This window comes from Rhinatrema bivittatum, chromosome 12 (assembly GCF_901001135.1).
Source record: "Rhinatrema bivittatum chromosome 12, aRhiBiv1.1, whole genome shotgun sequence".
NCBI lineage: Eukaryota > Metazoa > Chordata > Amphibia > Gymnophiona > Rhinatrematidae > Rhinatrema > Rhinatrema bivittatum.
Genome location: NC_042626.1, coordinates 50,492,931 through 50,514,544, shown reverse-complemented (window position 1 = coordinate 50,514,544; position 21,614 = coordinate 50,492,931). Strand labels below are relative to the sequence as shown.

At 43.6% G+C, this 21,614-nt stretch overlaps 1 protein-coding gene across 4 annotated transcripts in view; it reads right to left on the bottom strand.

The window, feature by feature from the left end:
* Positions 1 to 660: 660 nt before the first annotated feature.
* Positions 661 to 21,614, bottom strand: part of ATP6V0A1 (ATPase H+ transporting V0 subunit a1) — a 138,276-nt gene continuing 117,322 nt past the window's right edge. For all 4 annotated transcript variants that reach the window (XM_029572451.1, XM_029572454.1, XM_029572453.1 and 1 more), the window contains one exon: positions 661 to 1,076. In XM_029572451.1, the coding sequence (XP_029428311.1) occupies positions 983 to 1,076 (94 nt within the window). In that variant the 3' untranslated portion in view covers positions 661 to 982. The remainder of the gene's footprint in view (positions 1,077 to 21,614) is intronic.

The following is a 21,614-nucleotide window of genomic DNA, read 5'->3' as shown; positions in this document are numbered from 1 at the left end:
TTTGATCAGGATAGCTCCCAAAATAAGTTAAAAATAGTAGTCTAATTTTATCTTAACTTACATTTTCTGGCAAGAAGTTGAGAATAGTAAAAACGGAATGAACCTGTTTGGATAAGAATTATCCTCATTGCAATGGCTTATCTTAAAACTGGAAATACACATACACATTGCATTTGTGGCCCCCTGGAGGGGAGGATGTCATGAGTAGGGTGGAGTGGCAATGCCTACTAGATGATTTAGGGCCCATGACGGCAAGGTTCCAAGGAGCAGCTCTGGTTAATGGCCCCCAGCTAAGGATTGTTGCTGCAATGACTGAGCCAGGAAAGGTTTGCAGGGAATATAAAATAGGAGAAAAATCCTGGGGTTGTTACAAATGAAAGCTCATTGTGCCAGATCCCAGGCCTGATTCAGACTAAGCTGGAAGCCCCAAAAAACAAAGAGTATCAATGTCTCAAAAGACTAATATTTGAATGCAAAAAATGTTATACAAACATACTTGGCTTGTGTGTACCTCACTGGGTTATCATCAACTGCAAGCTCTTACTCATCACAGTTGGCTTACTTGGCTTGCATTTTATTCCCTGCAATATTGGGGGTGAGAGGGGATCCATTCCTTCAACCTTTTCATTTGAGGCTCCAAAATTTCCAACAGATTGCCAGTTTTCACCTTAGAACTGGTACAAAAGTCAGTTCTGTTTGTTTGTTTGTTTTGGGGTTTTTTTTTTTTTTTTACTAAATTTAACCCTGCATGAACAAAGCCCAAAGAGATGTCCCTCTTTGTTTTAACATAAACCATTTAAAGATTTACTTTTGATAGATACAGCACAATATTACAGAGAAACTAAAATGATTCACAAATTCAGCACAGGAACAGACACGGACAGCATAGGGACAGATGGGAACCAGAGTGAACCATGACACAAAACCCACAGAGCTCAGCGAGAAGCAAATACTGGTGATGAACCACGGGGCACTGTTGGCCTTACTCTTCAAACCGACCCTCCCGGATACTGTCGAAGGAAAAAGGAATAAACTTGAAGCCAGTTCCGGTGTAGAATTTATTCTGGAATTCAACCCTATGAGAGAGGAAAACAAGGAACAAAGTGTGTTAAATAAATAAATAAACCAGAGCGATGCAGGTTAATGGGACACTTTAGTGGCCTATTTATTATTGTAAACTAAAGACAAAACGTATACAGAGGACAAGTCCCCACAGCTTGCTCTGTGCAATCCATTAAAATAAAATCAAAAGGGAATGTGAAAGTGAAACAAGATTGGAAAGGCATACTCCATGAAGTGCACAGGCATTCTTCAAATGCCTTAATATCCCTTCTCTCACACACATGCCCCCCCCCCCCCAAGCCAAACCCTTCTTTCACACCCCCACTAGCAAGCTGATCTTCTAACCACCAATCAATCCCTCTAATATACTGTAGATGTTTAAATCCTACATGGGGTTTCTCAATGAGATGGAAGATCAATGGGATTATAACGCTGCACTAACTAAAAGGCCACTTTAATCTGATTTTACTATTATCCCATGCACACACAAATTTATCCTGCTTCCCTGTTCACATCTCAATTGCTCCCACAAGTCAGGAAGTACAATTTGTCATGCCATAAATGTGAATATGGCGCACACACAGTTTCGTTGTCATATCTATTATTGATAAAGTGGTGTCAATATAGTCAGCTCTGGACAAGACAAATCACATGGTTTATAAGGCTCCTGCCCATTAGAGCTTATGCTTGCCTTTGAGCACAGGTGCGGAAATAGTGCAAGCATTTCTAGATGGCACCAAAAATCAAGGGAATCTCTGCAGGTCAAACCCAAAATCCTCCCCCTCACAAGGGCAGCAAAAATAAATTCTCCTGCAACATGAGGGGAAAAAACAACACAGGACATACAACTCCAACCATTTAGGACATTTATGGACTTTTGCTGAACTGTGGTCAGGAAGTCCAAATTACTTGTTCATGGCAAGCTGTGGAGGGAGGAAATCTGTCCTCCTGATTCAGAGCTCTTTGCTCCAACTAATGCACTAATCTGCTGAATTCCTCATGTAAAAGATCAACATTCTTGAAGACTATTAAATCTGTCCTTCCCTTCTCCTAAGTTTTGTCTGCCTTTGTCCAGCTTGTGTTCTCTACTTAAGTGGAAACAGCACCAGTGCTGTACACTGTCATTCCGACGAGACCTTCCCCCCCATCCTCTTATGTCTCATCCCCCTCTCAGTAAATCCAAAATTGACCTTGAAGACTACAAATCACTGCCACTAAAACTGCAGAGAGTTCCATGTTCAGAATGTGTACCCTATAATGCCTCAGTAGCCACAACTCAAATTTAAAAAAAAAAAAGGCAATTAACCAATCTTTTGGGATGCACATTCTTTGGTACGAAAATAAGACTACCCAACTGAAGACCAAGTGATTGACATTTAATGAGCAACTTGTGGTTGACAATTTAGATACCCTGCAGCATGTGATCATGCTGACCCTTATCACAACCATGCTAGGTAATAGCATCAAGCACAAACTGTTGCCTACGTGGCAAGCTTACGCTCATGTCCTCCTCCCGGAGAAACCAACAGCTTCCCAAACCAATTTTCCACATGCTTCTTTCTGAAATACACAGTGCAAGACATACTGAGCAGCTTCTCTCAATCTTGAGCACGAGAAAACTGCTCAAGCGCATCCGGCTCCAAGTCTGCACAGAAGATAACACAGTATCTGAATACATTTAAGCAGGGTAGCTGCTCTGCAAAATACACTCATCTGGTAAATCTCTCGCTTCTGAGCTTGGCCCCTTGTATAGATTAAATAAGATGCCTCCCTTGGATGGTTGCCCAGATATCAGGCAAAAGAACCTAATATGGATGGGAAAATTATCCCAATTCAGAATATAAATAAAAAGGGCAGCACATTTCTCTTTGGCCTGTGAGAACCTTTCCATTCGGTTATCCCTTAGTCTTGGAAATAATGAATCATGAGACTGAGACAGGTAATCAGTTTCTCTTATAGCAACACCAAACACCTTGTCACTACCTTGCTAATATTTCTAGTGTTCAGTTTTAAGTGCTGATGTTTCTGATGTGTTAACCTGCATGTTTTAATTTGATTTGTTTCTGGGCACTTTGCAGCTGAGAAGGAACACACCCTGGAAAGGCATCATTTGAGAGTTTTCCTCACACAGTTTAACATGTGTTGCCAAAAATGTTGCAGGGGAGTGATCTCTCTTTTCTTGCATGCATCCCTGTTCCTGGCTACGAGCTGCAGGCTACATGAGCAAACACATTCAGGAGTGGGGGATACTGACCGATCCTGAGCTCTGAATTAATTTTAGAAACATTTAAGAGAATAAACAAATTAAAAAAAAAAAAATAGGAAAGCCAGTGTGTCTGGAGTTGAAACTGCACTGAAAGGCTAGAGCAGCAGCGCAGCTCGTGAGAGGGACTGTCATTGCTCTTACTAAAACTGAAGTGGCAGTACAGTCCATTCTAATCATGACTAGGGCTTCCAGCCATACTCTACACTTAAACGAAAGCAAATGAGCAAAACTAAGATGCAAAATTACTGTTTGATGGGCTGCTGTGGAGCGCACATGCTCATTAAGGAGCATCTCATTAAAAAACCAAGGATTCTTTGTAGTTTGGGTTGGATCAACATGAAAACAGACTTTGTACATAAGATTTTGAGACTACACGGGGGTCACAGTTTGATGTGATAAGATGAGGAAGACGACATATATATATATACCACCAGAAAGGTTTCACAGAGAGGAAAATGGCATGAGATATTGAGAGGATTAGTGTAAATTTCAGGAGTTTAGTCTCTGGCAGCATCAGGATTATTGTAAACGGAAGATGTGGAGAGCACAGTATTATCAAGAACTGTGCTACCAGCCGCAATGAGTCACAAATCTTGATTCAGTCAAGGCGTGGCTTAGTGGTTGAGAATCAGGGAAACCAGGGTTCAACTCCTGCTTCCCTCACTGATTTTCCTTGTGATCTTGGGCAAGTCACTCTGCCCTCTATTGCTCCAAGTACCACCTGAGATTCTAAGCCCTTTGAGGCAGGGAAATGCACATTGTACCTGAATGTAACTCACCTTGCACTCAGGTTTGATAAGGTGAGTAGTCACATCTAAAATTCAGTCCATTTTATTGAGAGCTAAGAGTACATGATTATATGTTAGTTCCCATTTCCTCTTTTCCCTGCACATTTTTTTTTTTTTTTTAAGAACTCTTCCTTTAAAGATTTTTTTTTGCATACAGTAATATCACTCACGCTTTTGAAGTTGCCTTTAAGTAAAGAAGAGAGAGGAGTTCCTGCTAGGAGAGATAGTGTACCACAAATAGCGCTGGCAGAGGTGTCAGATATAGTGTACCACTGTGATTCATCTTGCTCTGCAGGATATATTTAATTTTCCAGTATTCTGCTTGCTGGAGCATTTCTTGCTTAGGATTACAGGCACTACTTTCCCAGGTTTGTAGGTACTTTATCTGCGTGTGTCTTGGGCTTTGTGATATGCTGTAAAGATGCTAGTTTGGATGCATGTGTGTTTGCATGTCATCGTCTGGTAACGCAGAATACCTCCTGGTCATGTTGCCTGGTTAGACAGCAGTTTTAATTAAAATCAAGAGATGTATTTTTCACAGTAAGGCTCTAACATCAGTGAATGTCTAAGAATAAAGTGGACATTTTTTTGACCACTGAAAACATTAATGGACATAAGGACAAGCAACAGTGAAACCCACAGTGTGTTCTCCAATTCATGCTGCAAAGTTTAATACACAATTACATATGAAGTAAATCAGTAGTCACCAATGACATCAATAGCAGAAGGACTCTCTTTGTGACAACTGGGTTAGATCATAAAATGTGTCAAACCTTGACCAATGGAAAATAATTTTAACTTGACAGCACAATTGAGCTCTTAAACTGGACCCCTGATCACAGCCCCAGGGAAAAGACAGCGCCTCCTATCAAAAGCTCTTCCTTTTAAACCCAGTTAATGCAAGATCTCCTTATTTTTAATCTGATCAAATAGCTGGCTAACAAAGAAAAACTTCCACAGAAACATAATGGCAGAAAAAGACTATATGGCCCATCTAGTCTGCCCATCCGTCCAATTTATCTAGCCCTTACAATTCCCATCACTCCCTCAGAGATCCAACTGTATCCAAGCCAACTGGAGCTCAGATAGGGAAGCAAAGCAGCTGCCTTAATGGATTGTTAAGCAATGATGGACTTCACAATGCAAATTATCTACCCCTCCCCATCCAATTAAAAAATAATACATAAATAAAATCAGGGAAGTCTTCAAGTTATTGGAAGGCTAACTGATAGGGGTCTCAAGAGGAGAGGCTTTCTAGCAGTGGAGATGGTTGCGCTGTCTTAGTTTTATATCAACACAAGACTATAAATAACAGAGCTCTGAAAAAGTTGGGGTATTGGGGTGACAGCAGCAGGAGCATTTGACACAGCAAGAGCCGACTCGTGGCCCATTTAATGGGGGGTGTGGGAACGGGTTTCCAACATGGCATCTACGATGTTTTCACATAAGATATTGATGTATCCTTCAACACTTATATCCGCTTCATCTTTTAACAGGATTTTAAAATATCCCTGCATGTTGCCTGCTTTTTTTTTTTTTTGTATTTATCTTGGTAACCTTACATAGATCGCTCTGCCCAGAAACGCCCCTCCCTCCTCCCCAAGTAGGATTTTCTGTGGGCATGAAAACATGATGAATTTCTTTGGATTACAGACGCTCTTTCTATAGTCCATCTGTTGTGCAGGACCTCTGCCAACATTTTCATAAGCAGTCTGTGATTAATTCCTCTATAATGCAAGCACGCACTGAGAGCAAAAGAGAGAGGAGCAATGAGGTCACATATAACAATATTCATGGGAGCTGAAAGTGAAAACCCGATTTCTAATCCCTGTGATGCATAAGAACATAAGAAAATGCCATACTGGGTCAGACCAAGGGTCCATCAAGCCCAGCATCCTATTTCCAACAGTGGCCAATCCAGGCCATAAGAACCTGGCAAGTACCCAAAAACTGTCTATTCTATGTTACCATTGCTAATGGCAGTGGCTATTCTCTGAGTGAACTTAATAGCAGGTAATGGACTTCTCCTCCAAGAACTTATCCAATCCTTTTTTAAACACAGCTATACTAACTGCACTAACCACATCCTCTGGCAACAAATACCAGAGTTTAATTGTGCGTTGAGTAAAAAAGAACTTTCTCCGATTAGCTTTAAATGTGCCCCATGCTAACTTCATGGAGTGCCCCCTAGTCTTTCTACTATCCGAAAGAGTAAATAACCGATTCACATCTACCCGTTCTAGACCTCTCATGATTTTAAACATCTCTATCATATCCCCCCCCCTCAGTCGTCTCTTCTCCAAGCTGAAAAGTCCTAACCTCTTTAGTCTTTCCTCATAGGGGAGTTGTTCCATTCCCCTTATCATTTTGGTAGCCCTTCTCTGTACCTTCTCCATCGCAATTATATCTTACAACTCCAATCCAGACATCAGCGTATGTGCAAATCATGTTTGCTACTGCACTGATAAAATAGTTTACAATGTGGACAGAAAGACATTATTTTTATTTATTTATTTATTTATTTATTATTTTTATATACCGACATTCATCTCAATTGAGATATCACACCGGTTTACATTCAGGTACTGTAGGTATTTCTCTATCCCCAGAGGGCTTACAATCTAAGTTTTTTGTACCTGAGGCAATGTAGGGTAAAGTGACTTGCCCAAGGTCACAAGGAGTGACAGCGGGACTTGAACCTTGGTCTCCTGGTTCATAGTCCAGTTCATAGTCCAGTGCTCTAACCACTAGGCTATTCCTCCTCCCTTTGGCACTGGAGTGACAATGCAACAGGTCAGGAAAAACTGGGTTGAAACAGAGGATCAAAAAATGACTTTATTGGTTTTCAAATATGCCACTTATGGCAGAAGCCAATAAAAAGAGCCAATGAAAAGATGGTTCCAATCTGAGACCATGCAATAGGATTTTTCCACCTCCTGACAATATGGCACTTCAACCAAATAACCTGGTATTGAGCATCAGGAGGGCAATTGTAAGACTTCCCACGCAAGTGCAAAATCTGTGGGTAATTTTTAACTGCAGACATTGCACTGATGTTCAAAGTGAAAGTATGTGCATCCGCTCTCTTTGAAAATGTCATCACATTTATACCCAATAAACTTGTCTCTCTACTTTGAAAATGCAAAAGTATGCACATGATTCCAAACTCCTTCCCTGCCCATGAGAACACTTCTTGCCACTATGGGTAAAAGCACAGACACTTTATGATTGTACCTTTACCTGATTAAAGAGCAGACAATTTTGTAAAAGCCCATTTCAGTGATGAAAGCACGGTTTGACATGCAGAAGTGTTTTTGAGAATGATCCTCCTTAACTATCCTAAAAGTTGTGTTTGGCTGTCTGCAGGGCATGCCTGTGGACTATTGCACTTACCTCCATCCCCGAGCCCGAAGTGATACCCTTCGATGCTGGGGCAGACCCCTTAACAGACGTGCAGCAGGCCACCACACTCAACCAGCCTCTAATGCTTCTACTTCCCTCAGGCCTTCCTAAGGTGCGCACACCTGACACTGCTTGTCTTAAAGAGACTGTGGTGGGAAAATGCCAGCGGTGCCCGATAATGACTTCGCCACCAAGGGCCTATAAAAGGCCACCTTAGCAGCACCTCCTTGCCTTGGCAATAGGTTGACTACTGTTTAGTAGAGAAAGTTGCCTCAGCATTCCTTGTCTTCATGCCTGAGTTCTTGGTCTTCATTCCTGAGTCTTTGTCTTGTGGTCAGTCTTCAGTTCTTTGTTGAGTCTTCATTCTGTGATCAGTCTTCTGTTCTTCAGTGCCTTCTCCTGTCCTCACCTCACCTGCTCCTCACCTCCCTGCCTACCTATCTGTTCTTTTTCCCTTGGACGAATCTTTGGTTTTGACTTCAGCTTGACACTCTTCCATGACTGAACTCCGCCTGTCACTGACCACTGCCTGACTCATGACTATGCCTGTCTCCAAGTATGCCTGTAACCAGCCTGCCCTGGACTCTGGCCTGTTACCCGACCTTCTCCACGGACCTCCAGTTCGTCAGCAGAGGCCCCCACCTAAGACCTGCAGGTCCTGGCACCTGAGGGCTCAACCTAAGGGGAAAAAGGGCTGGTATCGGTGAAGCTCCAGTTGGGCCTCTGCCACACCCAGCTCCACTAGCCAATGGTAGGAATTTGCAAGGCTCCTCCCTGTAGGTTGTGCCAACTCCCCCTCGGCCCAAGGGTTCACATCCGCAACAAAAGTCATCTGTGTTGACACTATCCTCCATCAGTGTATATCATTGCTAAACAGCCTTATATACATCCCAGAGGTAAAAAGATAAATGTATTTGCTTCAGTAATTTTTGGGCCTCTTTCCAAGCTACTGTTATAATGTAAACCAATGTGATGTACACACTAACACTGGTATATAAAAAAAAAAAAAAAATCTTAAATAAATAAATAAATAAATAAGAATTCATTTTGTCAAGAATCCAGTCCCAAACCTCAGCCTGCTTATCTGACATTGCCACCTGGATGTCCTGCCACTACCTTAGGTTAAGACGAAACCCTCAAACCTGCTTCTCTTCTTTTCTCTCTGTGGATAGCACTCCTGATTCTCTCAGCCCATAAACTTGGGGTTATCTTTGATGCCTCTCTCCTCTACACACATCCAAAATATTGCTAAAGTGTGTCTTTCCTTCCCATGTTATATCGTTAAAATTTAATCTTTCTGAGCATGGCATCAGAATGCTCAACAGCTTTCTTATCTTCTACTTACACTACAATTCTCCATCTGAATCTAGTCAAAATTCGGCTGCACATCTTATCTGCCTTCAGCATTGCTAAGGCCATGTAACTCTTCTTCTAAAGCCACTAAATTGGCTCCCCCATCTGCTTCTGCATACAGTTCAAGTTTCTCTTACTCACTTACAAATGTATTTACTCTATAGCTCATTACCTATCTTCTCTTTCCCTAAACCATTACTTGTTAACTCTCTTCATCAGTCAAGTCACTTGTATCTGTATCATTCTCCTGCACTGTTTAGAACAGAATTCCTGGAGTTGAATCAATCATACTTCCTCTCTGGCAATATCATCTTTATTTTGCAGATGACTTCCCATAGAAACCCCCAAAGCGACTTACAATATTCTACATGAAATACATTCCAAGAAGAAATAGTTAAAATGGCAATATAAACAAATTCTTTTGTCAAAATGGTGCACTAGATGGTTTTGAGTCTGCTGGATGGACATTTCCCATCATGACTACTTCAATTCATGTCAATCTGGCTTCCAAGCCACATTTAGTACTAAGACTGCCTTGGTACATATGACTGACAACAAAGTTGGGGGTGGAAGTATGGAAATTTGTTTTGTTATTAAACTTGTCTGCTGCCTTTGACACCATTAACCGTGGAATCCTTTTGTTGAGACTCAGGGACATCAGTGTCAGAGGTAGTATTCTCTAATTGTTTCAGATTTCAATCCAATCTAAAACCCCACCTTTTTGAGACCGCTTTTAAATTTAAACCACTTCTCTATAGTAACTTCTCTTTATCATGTATAGTGTCTTGATTAGCCTGTAAGCGCCATAGAGCAGGGACTGTTATGTGTATCTATACAGCACTGTGTACATCTAGTAGTACTTGAGAAATTATAGATAATAATAGTAGTATGTTTTCCCTCTCAGTCCTTGCTAGGCCCAATAAGGGCACTGCTCACAGTATATGGAGCATGTGCAACAAGGAGGTACTACAGCTCTTGACACAAGATAACAGACAATGAAAAGATAAAGTTAAATAAGCAAGCACTTTGTAATTTAATCAATAACCACCAATGGACTGGGAATATGATGGCAATTAACGAACCTCACAGCTTTAGTTCCTTCAGACTGGGTATTAACTCAGACAGGAAATGGCAGCAAATATCCTGCCTAGAAGCGGCTGTTGCTATGATAAAGCTAAAATGTACCTATTTTAGTGATTTTTCAAAAGTAGTAATTAACACAAACATTTTCAATAATTAAGTTGATGAAACAGGGTATTTCGCTCTTGTGTTACAACCAATTATATTCATTTGGATTAAGAACCCTCCCCCCCCCCCCCAAAGAATAACACTTTTGTTTAATTGCTTAAAGTCTCTTGGTATGCAATATTAGAGGGGTTATAGGAAGCCATGCCTCCTTCCCCACCCACTGGAGGAACTGTGGAAAGGCCTACCTCAGCCTTTTTTATTTAATAAGTTTAATACTTCTGCTTTGCCATCAGATCAGAATGTCCTCAGTGGGATCAGGTGGGAAACCATTCACCTCCTCATATTCAATAGCATTCAATCTTAGTCAAAAAGCTGAAAAGGGACCAGCCCTGACTCATAGCTCAAAATCCCAGGTTTAACGCTACGCTTTATCTTAGTCGAAAGGCCAAAAAGAAATCCAAGAAAACATTCCCCTGCTCGGCTGGCACTGGGTGACTTTTACCATTCAGCATGGCAGATAAAAGTACATTGTGATCGCACTTTTACATCATGGTGAACTTTAGAAAGACAAACTGAGCAATAAATGATTTCCCACTCACTCCCACCCCGAATTCCCAAGGGGCATACTGCTTGAGGGCAGTGATAACAGCCTCCCCAAAGTTAACTAAGTTTTAAAAGTCCATGCTCAGCATACTGTAAACACCAGCCAGCCATGCATTTACAGCAAACCGTTTTATAATAATTAAGATTTTCAAACATCATCCTTTGCCATTACCTGTTCATACCTCCCAAAAACTAGTCAAGAAATGTATTAAGTTGGTCCAACAAAAAGGCATTGCCTTATGTTTGTTGATCTTAATTTTCATGCATAAGATAATACGATGATACATTAACTTGGTTTACATTTGTAAGGGAACATTTATTTATTTAAAAGTTTTTATATACCGCAAAATAAGACAGGAGTCCTATTTCAACACAACTGGGTGAAACCTGCTGGTATTCTGGTTCTGTGTAAGACTCGGGCCTGATATCATTATATCCCTGAGCAAAGGAATCCTGAGCTCCGTTAATGCCTGACCTTTGAGCAAGGGGCAAAATTTTAGCTTCTGGTTGGAGATAAGAGGACAGAACTCTCAGTCGCTTTATACCCACAGGCTCTCAAGTTAAGTACAACATGCCTTTACAATACCTGCATGCTAATGCAAAATGGATATCCACCCCCTCCCTCCTCTTCAGTTCGCTAAGGAATGACAGCAAATTGTGTCCTGCTCAAGACAATCAACAGCCAGTAGCAGAGTGAGGCATAAATTTTACATATTTGGGGCGGGGCCGGTGTTGAATTTTGGAAAATAACTTTACTTTATTTACAAACTATGTTAAGGCTTTAACTCTCAAAAGGCCAATTCTTAAGAACAGCAGTATGAACAGTAAGCAGAGTTGCTTACCTGTAACAGGTGTTCTCCCAGTACAGCAGGATGTTAGTCCTCACAGATGGGTGACATCATCAGATGGAGCCCTGTCATGGAACACTTGTCAAAGTTTCTAGAACTTTGACTGACACACTGAAGCATGCCACCAACCCCGTGGCAACATGGGGTCCCCCTTCAGTCTCGTTTCAAAGCAAAAAAAAATACGAGCGAAAAATAAAACAAAACAAGGGCGTGAAGACTAATATCCTGCAGTCCTGGGAGAAAACCTGTTACAGGTAATTAACTCTGTTTTCTCCCAGGACAAGCAGGATGGTAGTCCTCACAGATGGGTGACTATCAAGCTGCAGGCTGCCCCCAGAACAGCCTAGACCAACAAGCACCCAATAACATGCAACAGGTACAACATCAGGGCTGCTGTTGGTAACAACAGGGGCAGTCTGAACCTCATACTGGGCACTAGATATGGAGAGTTGGGTTCTCACACTGGAAACAGGTTATGGGGGACAGTATGGCCAAAGACGCTGTCCTGTCGACCGTCCTGGCTCTTCTTAAAGCCTAGGACCTGTTGTATTAAATAGGTGGCATCAGTCATTTTATTGACCGGAGCCACAGAACTTGGGTGTTCCCAGAGCCGGTGAAGGATGTCCAGGAGAACCTCATGCACCGAGACAGCCATCTCCTCCTTAGGAGCATCCACAAATTGGAGGACCTCCAACATCTTGTAACAGGCATCCTCTTCAGTTAAAAGTTGGAAGGGAATGATCTCTGCCATCGCCCAGACAAAACTCACAAAGGATAGGTCCTCTGGAGGTGAGCGCCGTCTTTCATCTGGCAGAGAAGGCTCAGACAGAAGGTCCTCCGAGGCCTCCAAGGAATGCTCAGAGGAGGCATCTTCCCATGGGTCATAGGGGCTTCCTCCTCACCAGTAAACTGTCTGGGTTGAGGAGGGAGGCTAAAACCCAGAGTATGGGGCGTGGGAACCGATGGTCGGTGAGGTGGAACTGACAGCAGTGGCACTGGCATAGAGGGCACCGGGACCTGCGAGGGACACCGGGAGGCCCGATGGCCCGGGGACGGGATCTGGCATCGGAGGTAGCGCCTGTGGAGATGGGCGAAGAGCCACATCTTCCTCCTCCGAGGAGCCTAGAATCAGGATTGGGGGGGGGGGGGGGGGGGGGGGGGGAGTGTCAACCGTCGATGCCGGTGTCGATGCTTCCCACGCTGCTCAGCTCGGTCCTTCTCTGGCAAAGAGGAAGATGATGCAGAAGTCTTCGAATGTCCCGATACCAGTGAGGGGTGGTCTCCCGCCCCTTGATCATCGCGGCAGGGCATCGAAAGCGAAGGTCCCGAGTCAGATTGATCCTCACGACTTGACGTACCCGGTACTGGAGTCTATGGAGCTGATTGCTTGGAACCAAACAAGTGCTTCATTTTGTCCAGGCGGGCGTGCCGGTCTTTGGGGGTCCTCTGAGCACAGCTGGGATACCGATGGACGTCGTGGGAAGGTCCAAGACACAGGACGCGGACGTCGTAGGAAAGCCCGAGGCACAGAACGCAGACATCTTGTGGGTTCGTGATGGACATAGTCCATGGAACTCAGGGCATTTCCTAAAACCGGTCACCGCGAAGGAGACACTCGGGAACAGACTGCAACAATGCGAAAAAACACCTACCACACGCTGGAGGATAGATTTGCGATGGGGGACACAGAGGCGGGGAAAAACTGACGAAAAAAACCATGAATTATTCTGTGAGGAAAAAGTTTTAAAACAGAGCTCCACAAACTGCGAGGCAACAGCTCCACGGAAAAAAGGAGACTGAAGGGGGTCACAGGGTTGGTGGCATGCTGGGCATGCTCAGTGTGCCAAAGTTTTAGAAACTTTGACAAAAGTGTTCTGTGACAGGGCTCCATCTGATGATGACACCCATCTGTGAGGACTAACATCCTGCTTGTCCTGGGAGAGTTATGCTTAGGTGACTGAATAAAATCATCAAATACCATGAGAAGTTTCTATGTGACAATCTGAACCAAAGTGTAAAGTTTTGGTTTTTTTTAAACACTAACCCAGTGCCCATAGAAAACTTAACACATGGTTATATAAGTCAAGACAGTATTCAAGCACTTGGATGCTGCATAAGTAAGAGAAAGAGGAGGTAGTAAGAAGAGATGCACAGTAAATGAATCACCAATCAATATTTGTTTTACACTGAGTGTGGTTGACAGCCAAAAATACACCTATTACTTTACTCTTCTTCAACAGCAGATCAACCACAAGACACAAACAATTCTGAATATGCTGCAACGTGATAAAGATCAAGTAAAAATGCTTTATGTAAGCCAGAAAAGCCATACAGCACATACCTTAATAGCAGGAAAATAAGATCTGGCATCAAAGAGCAAGGTGAAAACAAAACCACCAGCATGCAGCTCTGAAGCAGGAACTGGCATGCTCAAAATTCCACAACTGCTCAGTCTGGTTTAGATGCAAAGTGATATTCTGAGCGGGGCCTCACCTTGATCTGCTTCTAGTGTGTGCTGCTGCCACAGAGCTATTATCAGCATGTCCCTCCCACTATGGGATATAGCAATATGGTAAAGCACTCTGCCGCTGAATACTCCCAACAACAGGGAGACAGGCAGCACTACCAAACAGCTATACCATAAAACAAATTATTTACTTTGTTCAGTTACTGTTGGAGGTTTTTTATGCATTCTATAAAATTCCTTATTTTTCCTATACAGTCAATCTAAAAAGATGTTTACAGCAAGTCTGAACATTAAATTGCCAATCTTCCATCGATTTGCAGACAAATGTAACAGGTAAAAATAGGTATGACTGCAGCTACATGCCAGTAAATGCCCTCTCTGGCAGGCATTATTGCTTATATATAGTTAGACCTTCCAATACAGCCTTTGGTATAGAGTTTACCCCAGGAGTTACAAATGATGCCAGAGATCATACGACCACATGGCAACATGCTGTTTGGCTAAAGGATGTCTTTCTGATGTGGTCCAATATCACTGTATGCCTTTTACTTTTATAAAATTCTGATGCAGAAACCAGACCCTCATCAGGGCCACTTTAACCACTTAAGGGGTCCCTGGGTAAACGTTTGTGAATGGGCCCCCCTTTTAGTTTTTCCATTTTGTTTATTTGATCTATATTCCACTTTTCGGCACGTCAAAGTGGATTACATTCTAAGTATTGACCATTATCCTCCCTCTTCTCTACAACATCAGCTTCTCCTCCCCCCCCCCCCCCCACCTCTTGTTAATCTGACACTATCAACCCACTGCTGCATCTTTAGTCCTCTGTGCCAGATGAAAGGAGGGCAGCCATATGCCACATCATCTTCCGGCGAGCTCATGCAAGTGGAGCATGAAGTCATCTTCTACCTTGCGGTTCGGTGCAATTGCGATGTTAAGAGTCTTGTACTACAGGAAGAGCTGATGGGAGGCAATCTAGGTGAACCTTCAGCCTTGGAACCTCCACCCCAATTTATTTTTTAGGGCTATGGCCCCCTCCCGCCTGAGATTTTGATAATTAAACCCAGGAATCTTTATGACCCCACCACCAACCTCCTGTAAAAAAAACAAAATTGATATTTAGAAGAATGTCGTCCAAATTTTGGGGTATTTTTTGTATGTGTGTGTGTGTGTGTATAATTTATTTACAGACACACAATATAAATGTTTCAGAAGTCATGTCACAGTGTCTGGTAAGTGTTTCATCTGGAAAAAAAAATTAAGAAATGCATAAGTTTATAAATTAAAGTAATCTACACTGCATTGACTGAAGGTAATCTCTGAAATAGCTGGCTGGGCTGAACAAGGATGTTTCCCTATGCACTATAGGAAAATGTAAATTTTGTTGTCACCTCAGTAACAGTGACACAAACCCCTTCCACTTATCAGATACTTTGAGAAGAACCCCATTCCCCCATTTGTTCAGATACCACATGGCTACCTGATTGTCGGTTTGCATAAGTACCACCTTGTTCAGGAGCTGCTCTCAGAACACCTGTAGGGTGTACCGAATCGCTCGCAGCTCCAAAAAGGTTGCTCTGGAACTGCAATTCCTGTGCAGACCAAAGCCCCTGGGTGTGGAGGCTCGCACCATGTGCTCCCCACCCCTTCCGGGATGTGTCAATGGTGAGGGTAGCCTGGGGTTGAGGGCTCCAAAACGAGCTACCCTGTTCAAGATTTGAGGGGGTTGCTCACCACTGGAGGCACTGCTGCAAGTGTGTCGTGACCAGAACACGAGCACGCAGGTCCTGGGAATGCAAATTCCACTGTGCTCTACACACATGCAGCCGGAGCCGGGGGGGGGGGGGTGACATGCACTGTCGCTGCCATGTGGCCCAGTAAGCGAAGGAATTGGTGTGCCGAGACATGTGAGCAGTTGAAGATCTGATGAGTGAGAGCCGCGAGGGTCTCCTCCCTGTCTCGAGGCAGAAAAGCTTTTACCTGGACGGTGTCCAATCGAGCTCCAGTGAAGTCTAGTTGTACTGAGGGCTGAAGATGGGATTTTGGGTAGTTGATCAAGAATCCCAAGATCTCCAGAATTTGGATTGTGATGCGCATGGCATCCTGGACCCCCTGTCGGGAGTTGTTCTTGACAAGCCAGTCATCGAGGTACAGGAAAACATGAATTCCCCGTCTTCAAAGATGGGCTATGACAATCGCTAGACATTTGGTAAAGACAGGGTGTGGAAGGCCAGGCCAAAGGGCAAAACTCGATACTGAAAGTGGTTCCCGTTGACTAGGAATTGTAGGTACTGATCCCTCTGAAAGATAGGTATATGGGCGTATGCGTCTTTTAGATCGAGGGAACAGAGCCAGTCTCCCGCTTTGAGAAGGGGGATCAGTGTGCACAGTGAAACCATTTGGAACTTTTCCTTCACCAAAAAATGTTTTAAGGCTTTCAAGTCCAGAATGGGTCAGAGGCCGCCCATTTTCTTGGGGATTAGAAAGTACCTGGAACAGAACCCCTTCCCTCGCTGGCTGGGCGGAAAGGGTTCAACCACTTGAGCCAGTACGAGGGCGGAGAGTTCTATCTGAAGTATCTGCAAATCCCCCACTGCTCTCACCGGAGACACAGATAGCGGGGTGGAAGTCGCTGGAAATGCAACTGGCGCTCGATGGACAGGACCCAAAGTTCTGATGTAATAGAGTCCATCGATCTGCGAACAGCTGGAGCCAACCCCCGACCGGGGGAGACTGTGCTGTGGAGGAGGTTGGCTCATGCTCCCTGACCGTCAGTCAAAACTCTGTGGTGGAACTGAAGTTGTTCATGGGGTTAAAGGCTGTCTTGGCCTCGCTCTGGCAGGAGGGTATTGGGCCCTGAACCTCAGTGCTGGTGGGTAGTGTTTGCAGGGCCGATTAAAAAGGCCGCTTTGGGTATTGCCTAGGGGCTTCTTGGGTGGCTGGGTGTCAGATGTACTGGCTGGTAGTTGCTGAAGGGTCTCCTGCTAGTCCTTCAGTTGTGCCACCACCTCTTTAATTCTGTCACCAGATTGTCCCCCGGACATGGCAAATCAGCCAAGTGGTTCTGGAAGATCAGAGGCACGCAGCCATGCGGTCCGCTGAGCCCCAATGCCTGCCATAGCGGTTCTCATAGCTGTCTCGAAGATGTCATAGGCAGAGTGGAGTTCGTGCTTGTCGCACTCAAGGCCCTATTGAACGACCTTTTGGAATTCCTCCTGGAATTGTAGTGGTAGGCGTTCAGTGAACATCAAGAGCCCTATGATCTCGCCCCAGGGGAGCAGAGGCATGGGTGCGGATCTGCTTTGCCTTCTTCAGGGCGGATTCTACCACCACCGACTGCTGGGGGAGCTGGCAGTGCTCAAACCCGGTGATAGGCTGGACCAGGTAAATAGTGTCCGTCTTATGGCTCACCGGAGGTACCGATATGGGATGCTCCAAAAGGTGGGCCACCAACTCTTTGAAAATGTCCTGGACAGGTACTGCCATGACCTCTTTCAGGGCATCCATGAATTGCAGAATCTCAAGTATCTTGTGCCTAGAGTCCTGCTCAGTCAAAAGTTGGAAAGGCACAGATTCTGCCAATGCCTTCACAAACCCAGCCAAGGAGAGATCCTCCAGGGGAGATTTTCACCGTTCCTCTGGAGGAGAAGACTCAGAGGGAAGATCCTCCAATTCCTCAATAAAGGATATGGATGCCTCCCCTTCCCAGGTGTCATAAGGGGCCTCCTCCCTCACTGCGATCCTCCGGGGATGTGGGGCCCAGCTGCGTCCGGGGTGTGGGCCTCGAGGGCACCGAGAAAGGCACCAGAGGCCCCTGTGAGCCTCGAGGTCGCAGGAGCGCCGATGGATCCGTTGGTGTCAGCGGGATCGGTGGCACCGAAGGCACCAGTGGAACAGATCCTGATGGCCCTGGGAGAGCTGGAAGGTGGTAAAGCACTGCGTGTCTCCGAGCTGCCATCAAACCCGATGGCCCTTCCTCCTCGGAGGAGACATTCACTGGTATGGGGGCTGGTGGCAGTGGCAGCGACGAAAAATCTGAGGGACACTACATGATGCGGGAAGCAAAAAAGTTTGATATAAAATGTGAAAAAAGCATGAGCTCACAAATCACGAGGCAGCAGCTTTGCGGAAAGGAAGAGACTGAAAAGGGACCCCACATGGATGCATGGTTAGCGGCATGCTCAGTGTGCCAGTCAAAGTTTCTAGAAACTTTGATAAAAGTTTTCCGTGCCGGGCTCCATCCGATGAGGTCACCCATGTGTGAGGACTACCATCCTGCTTGCTCTTGGAGAATTCCCAAAACTCATTGCTGTCCAGATTTTACTGAGACCCTTTAAGAGCAGGATTCTAGTAACCTAGAAAGGGAACCTATATGGCTTCAAAAACTAATGAACATCCTCCTATCTGGAAGATTCTTATGTTGGTTCAATAAAAGGCATTACAACCCTCCAAGGATTGATTTGCTGCATGAGCTTCCCAGTGATAAGAGCAAGCACAAAGTTCTCTCTTCTGCTGTAATAGTTAAAAAGCATGAAAATGTAAACCATCCAAGCAGTCACAGCTAAATAGAGCTACCAAAAAATAAAATAATTCTGTCTGGACTGGTATTCCTCTCTAGTCCGGTCCTTAATCCTTTTAATCCTCCCTACCAGGACTCCCTTTAATAAATAGACCAGCAAAGTCAGAGGCTGCAGAGTCAAAGATTCCTAGTTGCTCAAAGTTTGTGTAAGCAATTGTGAATGAAGCTTTTCAGTACAAGATGACAGCACCTGCAGAGCAAATGTTTCCACAGTTACTTGTGCAAAAGCTTCCTGGCTGGAAGCCAGGAGATGTTGAAATAATAGCTGTTGAAAATGGCGGCTGGCTAACAGAGTGCTTCAAAGCTTCACTGCCAGGTTCCTTCAAGATGGCTATGCATAGGAATTCCTTCTGTGAATCGCCACTTCTTGGTTTGAAGAACCCTCAATCAACGTGTTAAAATGTTAAATTTTCAGTTCCCAGTTGTGCCATTGGGGGGTGTAAGAAGATTGAATTTCTTCTTCAATACAGTTCTCCATTTAAAACACTCAATGGAAATTTGATAAACCCAAAAGCTGGGGAGCCTTCACTCATAGCTACCGTTTTCAACCTCCCTCCTACACTATCCCAGTCACTGCAGCTACGGTTTTCAGTCAGGGGCTAGGGACAGTGCCTCTTCTCCAAAACCTGTGCATCTGGACTGATCTGGAGAACATTCAGAAACAGGCAGTTGAGTAAAGATGGGGCCGTCCACAGCATCCCTAAGCATGAGGAATAAAATAAAAACCTTAAAAAAAAAAAAAAAAGGTAATAAATGGTTCTATACATATTTTAAAACATTTAGGAAGCACTTCTGCTTTAAAATTTACAAAAGAAAAATGCAGTAAACTGTGTCAAAGTGAGAAAGGAAATGTAACAAGGACTATAGTTTCTGCTGAGTTCATTACTGCCTATTCTCTGCTCAAGAAACACATTGAAACAGAAGAGCCCAAAATCACTGGGGAATTAGCTCCTCTACATAACACCAAGTATGGAATTCTCCAATTCTGTTGGCTCTGATGTGCTAAAATGCTCTCACTCTACCCCTCACAATGCATTTTCTGGCAAAATAAAATGCATGCAGCATGAACACTGCATGTGCCACCCTACCCCGGCTTTGTTCAGCCAGTATCTATTGCAGCAAGAGAGTCTAGCACTCTGCAGGGACATACAATCCACAAGACAAAAATGCTACTGCTCCTATTAAGATTTAAAATCCAGTATTTGCACCACAGAGATATAAAAGACAACCTTGGCAGAGAGAGAACACTATCTAGGAGTACTGGATGAGCCAACAAGCATGTAGGAATGAAAACTGAGCATCCTCTATGGAAAGCAGCAGAGCTTTGCTTCTTGGTGCTCCCTCTTGCCACTCTTCAAGCGTAGGCATGCAACAATATCTTTCTTGGCTGGAACATCCAGCATTCAATTATGGTTTGACAAAATGCATTAGGTGGGCAAAGTGGAATACTTTGCACTTTCATACTTATTGTACAACCCTAGGACAAGCGCAGGACAATCACCAGATTAGATTAGACTAGTTTTATATTTAATGATACACACTAAACAGCCACTGCTCTGAGTGAGTGCAAGAGACACACACAAAGCTTTCCACCTTCCTTGGCAATGAATTTTAATGGTTTTTAGCCATAAACCCGGGATCCTACTACTGCCAGACAATCAAAAATCATGCCATGACCTGTGGGGGACAAATCTGCCCCATGCCTTGTCAGTCAAATATAAACAAAGCAATTGATAGTAGAAGCCAGGGGAGAGGGGGGGGGGGGTGTGTGGAGGTTTGGAGTTTCTGCAGTATGAAACCTTGTGGAAAGCAATTTCAAAAGCCACTTACTGGATAAATAGCCATTGATCTGAGTGGACTGGCCGTCAAAAAACTGTACAATCTCAAATCCGGCTAAAAGCATGCGTGGTCTAACATAACATGTGTATGTTTAGTGAATGGCAAGGATGCTGTCCCAGGGGCACGGCAAGAGTGGGGAAGGAAAATAAAAGCAAGCAAATGGCATTTTCAAATCTGTGTATGTCATTTTGCATCCAAATTTCACCCACACAAAAAGGCAGGTACAAAGTCTGTGGGAACTTTATACCCACGGTAATCTTCAAAAGGGAATATATAGATATAGATACACACACACACACACACACACACACACACAGTGCCTTTCTCCAAAACCTGTGCGTCTGGACTGATCTGGAGAACATTCAGATACAAGCATAAATTTATGAATCTTTATTTCCGAGGATTTATTTTATTTCCAAACATTTGAAATTCCGCTTTTATCCGGATCCTAACTCAAAGCGGATTACAATAAATTAGAGTTGCTTGACAGGTCAGCATGAGAGCAGAAGCTCGAGCCTGAAGAAGAATACAGAATTATTTTAATTTAACATTGCACAGAGTACAGGTCAAACTTTGAGACAGAACCAGAACTAATATAACTTAGAAAACTGGATCTTGACACCAAAAGATCTTGATTAGCAATGATGCCATGGTCATTATAGCTGCAGCTCTCAGACATGAACTGCTATGGTCTCCCACACAGTTGCAATGCATGCAGATACTTTTACCATGCACACTACAGCTGGTTTTCTTTGAAAATAAGCTAATGTAACATATAAGCACTAAAAGCAACTGCGTATTTTCCATTAATATTTGTACAGGCAGCCAAGTGGGGGAGGGGAAACGCTAAATTATTATGCATGCTTTTAAAAACATGCATCCACACTCTCTCTCCCCTTTCCTCAGGAATGCATCTTTTTTAATTTTATTTTTATCATATTATTAAACATAATTCCAAGAAATGATTTTGTTGAGAAAATTGTACAATAATGGTAAGTATAAGAAAATAAAATTAGATAAGAAAATACACAAAAGTCCACAAATTCTGGTAGGGGAGAAGGCCACTAATCAAAGAAATAAATAAAGCAAGAAAAATGGGATAGCTCACTGATCGTCAGCCCATAATTTAAAAAGAAGATAATACCCCTAATGTGGTCAGGAAACAAAAGGTAAAATGAAATCAAGGAGACCTGTCAGATAGAAAAGCATTCAAATGACT